Source organism: Rhinichthys klamathensis, unplaced genomic scaffold, assembly GCF_029890125.1.
Source record: "Rhinichthys klamathensis goyatoka isolate OS25496 unplaced genomic scaffold, OSU_Roscu_1.1 h1tg000191l_1, whole genome shotgun sequence".
Taxonomy (NCBI): Eukaryota; Metazoa; Chordata; class Actinopteri; order Cypriniformes; family Leuciscidae; genus Rhinichthys; species Rhinichthys klamathensis.
In genome coordinates this window covers 5,910,906-5,926,815 of record NW_026606717.1, presented here as the reverse complement: position 1 = coordinate 5,926,815, position 15,910 = coordinate 5,910,906, and the positions used below count along the sequence as shown (strand labels likewise).

Below are 15,910 nucleotides of genomic sequence, written 5' to 3'. Positions count from 1 at the left end.
AATACAGGGACGCGGCTCGGGAGGCTCTCTCTGGGAGGCGGCCCGTAGCAGGGTCTGTGTATGCTGTGCAGCACTTACCTGGTTCCACGGGGCAGGAGGTGCAGGAGGCGGCTCGGTGGCGTTCTCGAACTGCACACTGCTGCTCACTGGCGACAGAGGAGGCGGATGAGAGTGGTGAGGATTCTGTCCCCCCACTGCTCTCCGGGTCCTCTTCGGACCCAGAGATGGTAGAAACTGCTCTTTTATTGAAATTTTGGGTACCGCTGGTTTTAAGGCCAGCGGCGGAACACAAACAAAACGAAACACAGGATTTTCCACCCGGCCCTCTTCCGGGGGAGGGAGCGATGCGGTCATCGTCTCCTGGAGAGCAGTACCTTCCATCTCCGGGTCGCCCGTCCTGGGGCCGCTTACCTCTGGCTTTGCCACCCTTCTTGCGGGGGCCTGGACGGGCGGGGCGGCCTGCCTGCGACTGGCTCCACGGCGCCGTTTAGGTGGAGGCTGCTGCTGCAGCGCGGGAGCAGGGGCAGACGCAGGAGGACGCCCCCGGCGACGAGCAGACTGAGGAGCCGCAGGCGGTGGGTTGGAGGCAGCAGCTGCCCGCCGCGGCAGGATATGCTTGATGGCCTCAGTCTGCTTTTGTACAGCCGAGAACTGCTGGGCGAAGTTCTCGACCGCGTCGCCGAAGAGGCCGGTCTGGGACACGGGGGAGTTGAGGAACCGGAGCTTCTCAGCCTCCCTCATGTCTGTCAGGCACAGCCACAGATGGCGCTCCTGGACCACCAAGGTGGACATCGCACGACCCACTGACCGCGCGGTGACCTTCGTCGCACGAAGCGCGAGGTCCGTTGCGGCACGAAGTTCCTGGAGAACTTGTGGATCATGACCACCCTCGTGCAGGTCCTTCAGTGCCTTGGCCTGATGGACCTGCAGCAACGCCATGGCGTGCATGGCAGAGGCAGCTTCCCCACTGGCCTTGTAAGCCTCGTCGAATAGGTCCGACGAGTACCTACAGGCCCGGGAAGGAAGACACGGTTCTCCGCGCCGAGTGGAGTTAGGGCACAGTTGCATAGCAACGGCCCGTTCCACAAATGCGCGTGTATCCCTTAGCTGCCCCGCCATCAAGGGTGGTGAGGGAAGAGGAGCCACCGGAACGGTTTCTGGCAGTAAATGGTGCCGTCCACGTTCCCGTAAGCTCCTCATGCACTTCCGGGAAGAAAGGCACTGGGGTGGGTTGTTGAGAACCAGCGCGCGCCACCCCGAGATACCAATCATCCAACCTCGAGGGTTCGGGACACGGTGGAGGATTCCACACGAGCCCGACCCCGTTGGCGGCCCGGGAGAGCATGACCATCATCTCCGGGTCCGTCTCAGGCACCGCTGGCACCCCCGAAGGAGGCAGCGGTGCCGAGTCGTCGTCCGCAGAGAGGTCTGACCCACCCTCCGATGCAGCGATCGACATCTGGTCACTGGGAGCCCCAAAGGAGACAACCGGTACACACCTCGAGGATGGTCCAGCTCTCTCCAATGGAGGCTCAACTGGCTGCGGAGCATGAGAGGGGTGAGGGCTCCTAGGGGGTTGGTTCCCCGAAGGAGACGCGCTCACCGTGATCCTCAGGTCACCCGCGCCACCGCCCGAAGCAACCCTCTGAGGAGGATTGGATCGAGGCAGAGGCACGGGGACTCCGCCCCTTTGCAGGAACAAGAGTCTCGACCGTAGCTCCGCGATGGTCATCTTCCCACAATGGGTACATGACTCATCCACAAACGCTGCCTCAGCGTGTTTAATGCCCAGACACACGAGGCAGCGCTTGTGACCATCCTGTGAGCCCAGGTAACGACCGCATCCAGAAACACACAGATAGAAAGACATCTTTAAAAAGACGCTCTTTATCTGTGTAAGCTCTTTTAGGGACAACTCTCACTGGTGCTGAAGCACGCAGGGGAACAGTCACTGCGAACACAGACGGGAATGTGCACCCGTCTGCGCGCTGTCTCTCTCTCTCACTGGCAGGTCTTACCGGCTGTAAGAACAGCCTTTGAGCGCTGAACTGCGCACCTTACCAGCTGTTAAAACAGCTTTTTTGAATTTGGTCAAAAAAACAAAACAAAAAAGACAGACAGAAGAGAGAGGACACAAGACTGCTCGCGCTGCCGTGCTGTAACGCCCGCACCGAACAAGGAGAGATCCAACGAAGGCTTGCCAAGTTTTCACACTCTGTAGGATTACCATGAAGCGTTTGGCTCCGAAGCAAAAAGCTAGTGTGCAATCATAACAGCTGCTGTTAAATACCCGCGCTGACGAGGACGCGCAGCTGATGCAAATGATTGCATGCCAATGTGCATTGGCTTGTTTTAGTTTCACTCGAAGTAGATTGGCCTCTCTAGCGAGATTCCTATTGGTCAGTCTGACCTACGTTGTAGTGACTGACCGATAGGGAACAAAAATTATTTCCGGACTATATATCAGTTCCATCAGATTTTGTGCTGCAAAACATTCATGAGTCATGACAGCTGTTATTTTGTCCATGCTGGCAAATTAATCATGTAAACAGATATTGGATACCAGTCCTGTCTAAAGTGAATGTAAACAGGCAGGCCAAAAAATCGGATATGGTCAAAGATCGGATCTGTGCATTAAGACTTGCAGACCATAATTTGATAGTAAAACATAAAGTGTTGCACATTTTATTGGTGCAAAAATGAGTAGGGTTTGTGTATTTTGTACAACATTTGCAACTGCTTTTTAATCACGTAATTAGAAGCACCACAATTTTTAAATTGTATCTTCTGTTAGTTACATAGCAGCCACTGAACAGACATTTATTTTAAAATGCAAAGTATTGAAAATAAAAAAGCTTTGTAAACACTTGCATTTTTTGCAACACTATAAGTGTGTCCCATCGGGTAATAAAATGTTCTATACACACTTACAGTCTTCACGCATACTTGAACACTTGGGACAAATATAGGAAATACACGTCATGTAAGACAAGTGGAAAGTGCAAAGACCGCAAGTATGCGTATTTGGACAGGGCAAAACTCTAATTGTGAACAAGCAAACTCAAACCGTGACACCATCTCCTTCCTTTATCACCATCCTCTGATGTGACAATAATAATCAGAAATGTTTCTTTAGCATCAAATCAGCATATTATAATGATTTCTGAAGGATCATGTGACACTGAAGACTGGAGCAATGATGCTGAAAATTTGACATTTAAAATATATTAATGTATAAAAAAGTTTATATTGTAATAATATTTCACAATACTACTGTTTTACATTTATATTTGATTAAATAAATGCAGCCTTGGTGAACATAAAATACTTCTTATAAAAACATAAAAAAAATCTTGTTACACTTCATGTTGATTGCCCACTTCAGACATTCTACTAACTGTGAGTTACTTTACAACAAATCAACAAGGAGTCATTAGAGTATTAGTAGACTGTCTGCTTAATATCTGATAACACTTTATTTTGATGCTCCCCAAAAGACATTCTACTGACTATAAGTAACTTTGCAAGTACATGTCAACTTATTATACCAACCCAAAGCTAAACCCCTAACCCTATAACCTAACACCCTACTCTACAGTCTACTCTAATGAGAGTTAGTTGACATGTAGGTTTCAATAAATCAAGTTTATTGGAACAGTTTATTATTCTTTACGTAGAAACGTGTACTCATTGGATAAACTAAAAGGGACGTGACATTTTGAAGACGAAATACTCCAAGACACTAAAAAACCTTTAATTAGCTGGGCTAAATCATTAAAAACAATTAAAACTGTAGATCTATGCGTTTCGGCTACACAACCTTCTTCAGGATCCTGAAGAAATGACTCGGGTCTGGCCTCCTCCACTAACAGAGGAAGAACAATTGTCATTGCATTCTGTTGGAGCCATTTGTTGCATGGCAAAGTTTTTGTTGTCTACTACAGTATGATTTGTTTGCATCTACATCCGTCTGCATGAACATCCGTCTGTTCTAAACTTACTCTTATTATCAACGGCAACGGCTTTGGAAAGCCATTACAAATTCATTCAGCAAACATATAGCTTCATAAAGTCTTCAGATTAATTTAGAAATCCTGAAGAAGGTTGTGTAGCTGAAACCCGTAGATCTACACTTATAATTGTTTTTGATGATTTAGCCCAGTGAATTAAAGGCATTTTAGTTTACCACGTAAGTGCCTTGGAGTATTTCGCCTTCATATTTTTTTATTTGTTAGACCTTTTCTTTTCATTTCTTTTCTTTTCTTTTGCATATAAAATGTCTTGTACCTTTCCAGTTGGACTTTTACAGTTCCATAACTCCACTTTAAAAAATTCATAGTTTTATATAGCCTTGTGCAAGAGCAATATGGCTTTTATTTTTCTGTTCACAAAACTAAGATAAGGGTTAATGAATGTTGCATACAAAATTCTGTCTTTTCCTGAAACCCAATTCATGCATAAACATGACGTGCTCAGCTGGATTACTGTAACTTCATTAGTGATCAACAGATCAGCCAAGCCAGTGCCTTTACTTACCCTTTTATCAACATTTATTAGTCATCTTTACAGACTTTGAACTCTCGGTTTGTAATTATCAAGGACTTAATGTGAAGGACTTAATTAAATCAAGAATGACCAGTTTCATCTTTTAAACCCATTGACCAATACAATAAAAATATTTAATCTATTATAACAGCCTGATATGTGCTAAAGGTCCAACATATATACTTTTGTCCAAAGTTATGATCTTCTTTTAGCAATTCTGTTACTTAAAGATAAAGCTCTTGTGTTACACAACTCGCTTACACACAACCTTTGGAGTTAATGTACTGTGTGATGTGAGGACAGCTTCCAATAAAACCCAAATACTATAGTTTCAAAGCCTTTTACATTGATAGTCAATGCAACATATTGATAGTAAATGCAGTAAATGTAACATTTGCATTAAATATCCGTGTCTAGGTTCCTTACAGGCACTGAGAATACACAGATACTGCTCTCAATTTACAAGGTCATAATAACAGTAGCTTTATGGAGCTGTTCAGCATTATTATAGATGATCTTCTTTAGTACATTGAGCTTTGATGCTAGACCGTGGTTGCAGCAGGACATTGTAGTCATCTTTATGGCTGTCTAACAGACACTAAGTCTTCCAAAACAGTCTATTGGGAGATAATCTCAAGGTCTTGAAATATTGTTTCTGAACGCATGCATCCCCCTTCAGGAATACTTGTGGAATTTAGTATTTCTACACATGCCCTGGGCCATAATTCATGTCAAAGACAGCTCGGGCATCTGCATTCTTCAAACAAATGTCAGGGTTCTCCTGAGATTTTCTGATTATTACATAACTTATCAATTAAACTCAATTGGACTTTAATTTGACAGTGGCCATATTATGGTTTAAATCAAGATAATACCTTTAATGACAAACTTCCTTGTTCCTGAATATGAACTTTTATCTTTTTTTTCAATGACCGACTTATGGATTTTGACCTCAATAAAAAACAAAGTCCATTCATTCTACATTATCATCTAGCTTACCCATAGTAATTTGTGCTATTTCTGTATAATAACATCTGGCAGGACATCAAGTTACAGCCTGAAAAGAAATATAAAGTAACAAACGTGATACGACTTATCTGAGATTCTAAGTTTACCCCAGTACAAATGAATAATTACTTACTAAAATATCTAACCTATTCATGTTACTAAAAAGAACATAATTTGATTGTTTTAACCCTTAAATGCATGAATGTTTCGACAATCATTATTACATATTCGGGTGTTTAGCTACCCTGATCTATATCTAACACGGATGGATCTCTACCTGTCGCGATAATATAAAACTCTCCTTATATTAGAGTAACAATTACAGAATAATAAAATAAAGCATTTTTGTTACCTTTTGGAGCTTGGAAGGGTTCAGTTTGAGCAGATGTTTTATACCATTAGCACTGTCCTCATCAGAGCTCATTTCCCAGTACATTCAGCATCTGGCTCATATTCGCAATCTCAAACATGTTCTCAAAACTATCATTTTCAATATCTTCCAAATCAATATTTTGATCACTGACAGCTTCTTCAGCAGATCCACCATCAAGTGACAGAGACACTAATATTTGATTGCGTTCAGTACTTGCTCTGCAGTAAATCTCTGAGCCATTTCACACTACATTCACAGCGACTAATCGAGTTTAGTAAGCAAAGTTATAGTTCTTATTCCTCCAATTATTTCAGCACCTTGTTCAGCACACCTGTCATATGAATTGAACAGACTTTTTCCACAACTTTTGATGCAAATATTTCTGTAATGGGGTTGAAGGCCTAGCTCAATGCTCTTATACAGTATACGAATGTTTAAAGTGGAAATAATCTCTATTTTTCCTCTTTAGAATGTTAAAGACTGAACTGAACATCAGCCGTTTCAATATAAACAGCTAGCTTAGATGCTCAGACAGTGAAATCAATAGTAGCCAGCTCAATAGTAGTTCAATACTATATTAAGGCCACAGAAACAGTCCTGCTTATTACCATTCTGTTAGCCTTATGCAGTTCAGACCTCATTGGGTTACATCTTTGTTAAACTCTTAACTTTAAATCAGCTTATATAGGCTTTAATCGTAACATGCAGGACTACATGTAACAGAGCAACTTTGTAGTTCTAATCATTGATTCTTTCAGACTAAACAAACAGGGTGACTTTTGGAACCATCGATCGGCACAGATGTCTCTGTCGTTCTTTCACACTGGTGTTTCTAGAGCAGTTTAGGCACTCACTGCTGAGTGCTGACAGATGTGGCATTAAAAATGAAATTTGTGATTTTATTATCCCTTGTTTTGGCGACTTGTTTCGCTGCGGAGGGTAAGTGCCTCAAAAACTGCTTCGTTATTATTAGACTGCTGGTTTATTCTCGTTGACTTTCAGAAAAATTCACATTTTACGGCATTTTCCACAGAAACATGCACGGGACGCTGTCAGAGTGGCTTTGATCCTACAAAGAAATGCCAGTGTGACAGAATGTGCAAGTACTATGGAAGCTGCTGTGAGGATTTTGACAGCACTTGTCGGACAAAAAGTAAGAACTTGATGCACATTCAAATAGTAATTAATGTCAAACTTTTATTTGTGTATTTTAATGCACGCTACGGTTCAAATGTTTGAAGTCTGTAAGATGTTTTAGAACGTAGTCTCTCGTGCTCAACAAGGCTGCATTTATTTTATTAAAAATATAGTAACAACAACAGTAATATGTTGAAATACACTGCCTGGCCAACAACAACAACAAAAAAACTCTGTTTGGATTTAAATAGGCAAATGCTTAAGAGTCTATGATTGGATCATTATTGCAGTGATTATTATGTTTCTAGCATGTTATATGTGTGGCAAAAGTTCTTCTAACCCTAATTGATGGAGTGTGTAGCTTTTCATTTCTTAAACGGCCATGTAGAAAGACGTATCATGGCCATATTCCAGGAGATTTTGACCAAACATCTATGAACTATTGAGCTTGTTAAAGCTGAAGTGTGTTTTACTATATCCAGTTTTTTTTCTATAGGCAACTATAAGTCCACAATTCATGGGATGATTTCCCTGAAAAGTGTAAACACTGTGGTTCTACATACATTGCTCTGTTTATTTGAGCAGTCCTGCAGCAACACTGGCTCAACCAATGGTGTGAGATTGGGGAGGGGCTTTCTGTTTTCACTGACCAATGGTAGATGAGGGGAGTGTGAGAAACGTGTTTACAACAAGGTTTCGCAACAACTGTGTGCACTTTTGGCCCTTTGTGGACTAATAAACCTTTTAAACTTTTCACAATCCCAATAGTTATTTATTTCTCTACTAACAATTCAATATATACATGTATTACATGACAATTCTGTCTCTTTGTGGTCTTTTCTGAAACAGACATTAAATCTTCCAGTATAATTTTCTTAAATTATGCATTGCTTAATGACGTTCCTTGATGGAAATGAAAATTATAAACATTTATGTATACTAAATACACACAATTAAATATAATTTTCAATCTTTTTGTCATTTAACTTTATTTTTATTTTTAACTTAACTAAATAATACAAATTCAAAACATAAGACATACAACATATACACAAAGAAGAAAGAAAATATTAAATACACACTAAGCAACCAGAATGACAGTGTGAGAAACCATTTCTCCATTTGTTTTCAGAATAATCTAGAAACCACCCCATCTTTGATAAAAAAATATTGTCTGAAGAGTCATGAAGTTTCACCAGCATTTGTTCATTTGAGGAATTATTATTTTCACACATTTTACAAATTTACAGCTTGATTGGAAATTGGATATACAATATGCTGTTCACAAGTGATACATTTACAATGATTCCTTGATTTTGCTGTTTTCTTCACACATCACATGTCTCTTATCTCAAACTTGCACTTCACTGACTCTATGTTCTTAGTCAAGAACTAAACTTTGATAAAACTTTATTACTCACAAAATTGTGTGTTGTGGAAGAAGTGACGACTGTGGGGTGAGCGGGGCACAAACTAACACGAGGCTACTTTTGTAATACACATGGTTTAAAACTTTCCACACGTGCCAGCATGACAAAATTTACTGTATTTTCTATTTGCCATATCAACACTATAAAATTTTTAAATTGTGCCAAAAGTAAAAAAAAACACTCAAATCACTGAACATTTATTTAACCATAGTAAATTTCTTACTGAAGAGAATTTTTCATGTCTGTTTTTTGTGTTTATTAAAAAATAGATAATCTGATATTATTACATTTTTTATATATTTGTTATTTAACAGTTGAGATAGTTTTTTAATGCTTAGCTAACAAGCACTAGACAGGTTTAAATCCCAGTTGCGCAGATGGGGCATGTTGTAACATGTCGTAACATGACAAAATATTTTAGTTGGTCTTGTATATTTTTTTTATTAGATCAGACAACATTTGAAGCTGGCATATGGTCATGTTACATTGTGCCCCACCTTTGGGGCAACATTTGAAGCTGGCATATGGTCATGTTACATTGTGCCCCACCTATGGGGCATGTTGTCACATTTCACTTCCATTCTTTCAGGGTAAATCAAGAAAAAAAAAACTATACACTGAATTAATGAAACAAAACCACATAATTGTACTAGACATTAAAAAAAAAATACTCTGAACCTCAAGTGAATTTACTCAAACTGAGAAAGTCAAAAAGTGTTTGAAATAAACAAACTAAAAGTCCATGATAATGAAACAGAACGTGTTAAACGTGACAAAACAAATTCTAAAATCTGTTTCTTTTCACTAAAATCAACCCCTGGAACAAACACACTTAAGGAAGAACCCTACCTCTTGACTCTATTTTGAAGAACCCTTTTTTTAAAAAGGTTCTAAGGAGAAATGTCTTAAAATATTGTTTACGAGCTGTTTCATTTATAAAAAATGAGTTACGATTAAAAATGAACTTGAAAAAGTAATTCATTAAAACTAAATCCATATAATGATCCCATGATATGAACCCCTAAAAGGTTCTAAGTGCCTGACAGAACTGTTTAAGGTTCTATATAGAACCTTTTCTTCTGAGTGTATAAAGTTCCTGAAATTCTGTTTGGTGAAAGTATACATTTCACTTTTAATGTCTTAAAGAGAAACATTGTGAAAATGCTGTAGGCCTACTAATTGAAGGTTAAATTGTTCCTCAGTTGCCCGAGGTGACATGTTTGATGTGCCTGAGGAGGATCTGACCTCTTCAGTGACACCGACAGTGGAATCGAATGTGACAGTCACCACCTCTTTGCCCCTTACCACCACAACTCCCACTCCTGTGTCTCCTACACTTCCACCCGATCCCGACGCCGTCACCTGTAGCGGTCGCACCTTTGACGCATTCATGCAGTTGAAGAATGGCTCAATGTTTGCATTCAGAGGTGAGTTCAGAGGTTGAATGCAATCACTATGGCTTTTTCTCAGTTCAAGTACAGTTTTTCTACACAAGACTCTGTTCATTTGTGTTCCAGGAGACTATTTCTTTGAGTTAGATGACAGATCTGTCATCCCTGGGTATCCCAAACTCATCAAGGATGTGTGGGGCATCTCTGGGCCTATTGATGCTGCTTTTACGCGCATCAACTGCCAGGGAAAAACGTACATATTCAAGGTCTGTTTATTGATTTTATTTAGTATGAAAGAGGATATTTAATGTTTTGTTACATTTTCAGCTTTCTGTAGTGTGTAATGTTGCGGTTTGAGAATGAAAAATGTCTGCAAAGTTACAAAGCACAGTCACTCCAAAGGGAGTTATTCTCTATATCAGTGCGCACTCTTTCTGAACTCCCTAAAATGCCTTGATTGGAGTTTTCTGGGAACAAACACCAAGTCATACACAAAAAAAGGGAGGAGGTCTGGTGGAGTTGCATTAGTAGTGTGCTGAAATTTGCGGTTATGTTAATGGGGGGTGACGTTTCTGAAACATGCTTGAAGCGTTTGACCAATCAGAACACACTGGTCCAGCTGACTAATCAGAGAACATTGTGCTTATCAGAAGGAGGGACTTTATAGTGACAGGAACTAAACAGAGCGTTGCTGACAGACTGGGAAGAGAGGTGCTGCAACAATCTCAAATATGTGAAAAATGTTTGTTTTTTTCAACATTCAAGCATGAAAACCTATTTTAATAGACCCCTAATACAAAATCAAGACTAAAAGGGCATACTTTGTCCTCTTTAAGAGTTCAATGACTTGACACTCTTCAAATACATTTATTCAAAATTATATAAAAGATATTGCAATTCATACATAGAGTAGAATGACTTCATAGACCTTATGTCATAGAGATGAACCCTACAGGGTCAATAAGAATTCTAAAATATCAGATAATTTGAGCTTTTTATAACAAGGTTAGTTCAGATTGTAAAATATCATGTGGTGCGACTCTCCAAAAAAAAAAAAGTTATAATATTTATAACTTTATAATTCATGATATTTTTAAAAATACCTTTTTAAAAACTTATAAAAAATAATTATTCAAGGTGCAAGAGAAATATGTAATTACTTTTTACTTGATGGTCACAGTGCCCTTTTAGAATCATTAAAATTTAATAAAAAATAAACAAAACATTAAAACACATATTTAATCTTTTATTACAACCGGTATACAATATTTTAGAGTACATTTATAAGAATCATTTGTTTTTAACTAGATTTTTTTTTAAATCATAGTTTATTTTTAATCAATCCTAGACACTCACATTTGTCACTGACCAAGAAGCTAGTTTGACAGAAATTAAAATATTTAGAGCAAAATGTCAAAGGTTATGTCACTTCATACTGAATCGCAGGGCAACAAGTACTGGCGTTTTGATGGTGACGTCTTGGATGAAGATTACCCAAGAGAGATATCTGTGGGCTTCGAGAAGATTCCAGATGATATTGATGCTGCATTTGCAATCCCAGCTCCAGGTCATCATGGGAAGGAAAAAGTGTATTTTTTTAAAGGTATGCGAAAGTCAAATGAAGGTCATAATAGAGTGCTGTGCGGATTATGTATTATTTTTGTTGGCCAAAACCTGGGAATTTTAGCACTTCTGGTTCCATCATCCTGAAGTCAATGGGTTTTTTAAAAATGGATTTTTGGTGAAACACCTGATATAAAATCTGTGGTTAACAAAAGATCAAGATATTTTCACATCAGTAAACTCCCTTGTGATTTTTTTTTTAAACTGTTACTTTCCAACAAGTGGCTAAATGTGACTCTCTAGTTGCATTTAGCCACTTGTTGGCAAGTAACAGCTTTTGTCAGTGGCAATAAACATCATCACGCCTAACAGGAAAACTCATCTACTAAGTCTGCTTTTACAGCCTTGTTGTGTTTATATTCACACTCTTGCAAACTATTCTAACTCGACCTTTCAGGGAAAAGGTTTTTTTTAAATAAAGAGTGAAAAAGTTGTGGGAATCTTAGGCTGTGTTTGAAATCGCCCCTTATACCCTAAATAGGGCACTATTTGAGGGAACAGACATTTATAGTGGTGTCCGAAACCATAGTGGATGTTATCGAGTGCACTTATTCAATCCCACAATGCACTGTAATAACGAGTGTACAACCGATGTATGCTCAACGGCTAGAGAATACCCATAATGCACTGTGAGAGTCATCCATTTCATTTCATTTCATTTATTATACAGGAAAGGTTAAAAGTAACATTAAGGTACAATTTAAACGGGCCTGACTCAGTTTAAAAACTGGTTTCCAGCAGGTTCCTGTTCTGCAGAAAATAAAACACAATTTACAACACATGAAGTCAGAAACACTTATACAGGACATTAGCATGGGCTAGACAGATACAAACAGGACTCAAATGGATGGATGGATATACATACATACACACATACATACATAAATACATGACTGCTGGTCCAATGTGGGTACAGTGTAATATCATACAGGTATAAATTCCTTTTAAGTGATTATTCAATTGTTTAATCAAGTCTTATACATAGTTTCCATGTCAGAGTTCAAGATAAATCTTTTCATTACTGCTGGAGCTGCCAGTTTGCTAAGTTTCAAATGATTATTAAACTGCAAGCACAAACTATGCAAAAGCTGCAGGCCTTCACTCACTCATTTTCATTCACTCCTTCAAGTGGACTATATTAGTGGGCTAATGTAGGGAATAGTGAATGACAGTTAGTTCATAGCCTACATTTAGCTTTTTTCTTCTGTCGGTTGTATTTAGGGCAACAAAAGTTGTGTTCATTATCATGATGAGCATTTTCAGCAACTATCTAAAAGCCAAAGGAAAACTCCTATTGGGTTTTTGTTGAGGGAACCAGTTTGATGCTGACTTAACGGTTGGCCTTCAAAAATACGTCATCACTGCAGCACTGAAGTATGGTTATTCACATTATGCAGTGGATTTAATCAACGTTTAATGTTTTCCTTTGTCCCACAGGTGACCAGTACTACCAATATGAGTTCAAACACCAGCCTTCCCATGAAGAATGTGACCGCATGACCAAGTCTTCGCCTTCTGTCGCCTTCGCACGTTATACAAACCTGTACTGTGACTTGGATAGCTTGTTTGCTCAGCTCTTTCAAGGCAGTAAGTTTACATGCATACCTTGTTAAAGGGATACTCCACCCAAACATTAAAATTCTGTCATCATTCACTCTCAAGTTGTTGCAAACCTGTATGAGTTTCTTTCTTCTGCTGAACACAAAGGAAGATATTTTGAAGAACGATTGGAACTTTGGCACCATTGACTTCCATAGTAGAAAAAAAAAAATACTATGGAAGTCAATGGTGCCAAAGTTCCAATCGTTCTTCAAAATATCTTCCTTTGTGTTCAGCAGAGGAAAGAAACTCATACAGGTTTGCAACAACTTGAGGGTTAGTAAATGATGACAGAATTTTCATTTTTGGGCAGAGTATCCCTTTAAGCAGATGGTTCAATAAATGCAATTCAATAAATTCCCTGTCCACCCAGTTCAAGGGCATCACAAAGGGCCGCGCTTCATTTCCAAAGACTGGATTGGCATCAAACCTCCCATAGATGCTGCAATGGTTGGCCGACTGTATGTAAACCCTGGTCCTTCACCATCTCCAGCCAGCAGCCTGAGCAGAGGCCGAACCGGACGGAGAAAGAAGACCAGGGGTCGAGGAGCCAGAGTGAGCCGCTCGCCGTTCTGGGAAGACTTTGGATTGGACTATGAGGAAAGGTTTGTTAACTATTGAGGTTTGCTGAGAGTATATTTGTACAGTAGATGTATAGATTATGTGTATCAATATGCGTTATATAGGTATTATGAAGCAGAGAAGAGTAGAAAAAATCAGAAAAAGGGCCGTGGAAGACGTCCATCTTTCTTTGACATGAGCTACGAGCCGATGGACTACATGGATGTGGCGGTCGTCCAAGAGAAGGCCACACCTGTGCAGAACGTCTTCTTCTTTAAGAAAGGTACTTCAGGTCATGATAATGTTCTGTTCATTCTGTTAGGATGAATCCAAAACATGAAGTTTCCTTTTAAGGTGCACTCTGGAAGGTGGGTAAAAACTTAAAAACTTAAAAAAATAAAAAAAAACGTCTTAATTATAAATGTAAGGGGCTATTTTATGATTCAATCACAAATGGCAATAGAGAAATTACATACACTACCGTTCAAAAGTATGAAATCAGTTAAGTGTTTTGAAAGAAAATAACAAATTAACATTTTTATTCAACAATGATTAAACAAATTGATTAAAAGTGTCAGTAAAGACACTTGTAATGTTACAAAAGCAAGGAAGTGCTGTTCTTTTGATCATCAAAGAATGAACAAACTATTAGTAAAAGAATCCTGAAAACATTTATCACCGTCTCCACAAAAGTCAGATTTCCAATATTGATATTATTGATTATCAGAAATGTTTCTTGAGCAGTAAATCAGCATTTTAGACTGATTTTTTGAAGGATCATGTGACACTGAAGACTGGAGTAATGATGCTGAAAATTCAGCTTTGCCATATACATTAATTTTAAAATATATTCAAATAGAAGTTATTTTAAATTGTTTAAAATATGCACATAAATGTAGCTTTATTAAGTGTTAGAGACTTCTTCCAAAAACATTTAAAAAAAACTTACTGACCCCCCAAAAAACAGTAGTGTACATGTTGTTTTAGTAGCAATAAAACACATTGTGTTGATATATTTTTCAACGTTTGTATTAATATTGTGGCATTGCTCCTCTATAGATAAATACTACAGGGTGGACCTGCAGACCAAACACATTGACTACGTAAACCCGCCTTACCCAAGATCCATTGGCAAATATTGGTTGGGATGTAAAGAAAAGGACATGTCAGAAAAAAGATAAGAAACAAGGTTTCCATATTTGCGTCAATAACAAAGATTTTAATGTCATTGCCTAATTAGAAGTCATTTATAAGGATTAATCAGTACTATCAATATAGTTCTCTAAGTATTCCTGATGTGTTACATTATAGTTATATCTGACAATGGTTTTGCATGCAGTAGAACAAAGCTTCTGATCAACGTATTACTATGAATCAATATAATATGATATTGAATGAACTCATGAACTTTTCTTGTTATAAGTATAAAACTGCTGAATAATAATAAACTTTCTGCCCAATGCAACCAGTATTGTCGTATTTTCTCAATATTTTTATATATATGCCTTGTCACCACTGGTGGAATGGATTTTTTTTTCTTTTTCTAATGAACCTATAAAAAATTTGAAGTCTCAGTAGGTATATCTTAAAACCAGCTGGAAAGTTAGTGTAGAGGAAGTGTAAGTGTAAGTTCCATTTCACATCCTTCTTCTCTTTTTCTCTCTTTCCCAATGGTAAGTGCATCCTCTAGTGGCATAAGAGTGTTTCACTCACAGAGACAAGTATGGCCACATAAAAGTGACTGAGTGTATACAGTAGTATTCAGCAATGAGCAGTGTTGGCGAAAGTGACTTTGAAATGTAATGCATTACAATATTGCATTATTCCCTAAAAAGTAACTAACTAAGCTACTTTTTATGGTATGATTACTTTCTCGGCTGAGCATGCTTGCTTGTTTGTTCTTCAGCTATAAAAACAAAGGAAACACAAATGTGATGTTTATCTTGAGTCAGTTTTGCATTATCATATGGTTGAATTGGATCATCGAAGGTCAGCAGCAAAAACACAGTTAAAATTAAAAAGACATGCACTTCTGAGCATATTCATTCACTGATACCAGTTGCCCAACAACATAAGAGTTTATTGAAACATTGAAGTGAAGTGTTGGAATTGCAAGATGTTTTACATTGATAACATTCAAACTTAGTAAGTTCAGGCGAAGTGAAAAAGTGGACAAATTTCCACATTTTAAAAACCCTCTGAGAGTAATTGTTTAAATAAATATAATGCTTCACTTCTAGTCC

General features: G+C 38.6%; 1 protein-coding gene across 1 annotated transcript; it reads left to right on the top strand.

The window, feature by feature from the left end:
* Positions 1 to 6,737: 6,737 nt before the first annotated feature.
* On the top strand, positions 6,738 to 15,097 carry vtnb (vitronectin b). The gene is made up of 9 exons (XM_056262204.1): positions 6,738 to 6,865; positions 6,960 to 7,079; positions 9,696 to 9,920; positions 10,011 to 10,150; positions 11,331 to 11,487; positions 12,945 to 13,094; positions 13,480 to 13,711; positions 13,793 to 13,950; positions 14,727 to 15,097. The coding sequence occupies exons 1-9, from the start codon at positions 6,811 to 6,813 to the stop codon at positions 14,846 to 14,848; spliced, it is 1,359 nt and encodes a 452-aa protein (XP_056118179.1). The 5' UTR covers positions 6,738 to 6,810; the 3' UTR covers positions 14,849 to 15,097.
* The last annotated feature ends 813 nt before the right edge of the window (positions 15,098 to 15,910 follow it).

What these genes read in the sequence shown, in the direction of transcription:
- vtnb (XM_056262204.1), top strand. Translation starts at nt 6,811, where the DNA reads ATGAAATTTGTGATTTTATTATCCCTTGTTTTGGCGACTTGTTTCGCT. An exon ending in CTCAATGTTTGCATTCAGAG is followed by an intron (nt 9,921 to 10,010) that starts GTGAGTTCAGAG and finishes TTTGTGTTCCAG; the next exon opens with GAGACTATTTCTTTGAGTTA. An exon ending in CGTCTTCTTCTTTAAGAAAG is followed by an intron (nt 13,951 to 14,726) that starts GTACTTCAGGTC and finishes GCTCCTCTATAG; the next exon opens with ATAAATACTACAGGGTGGAC.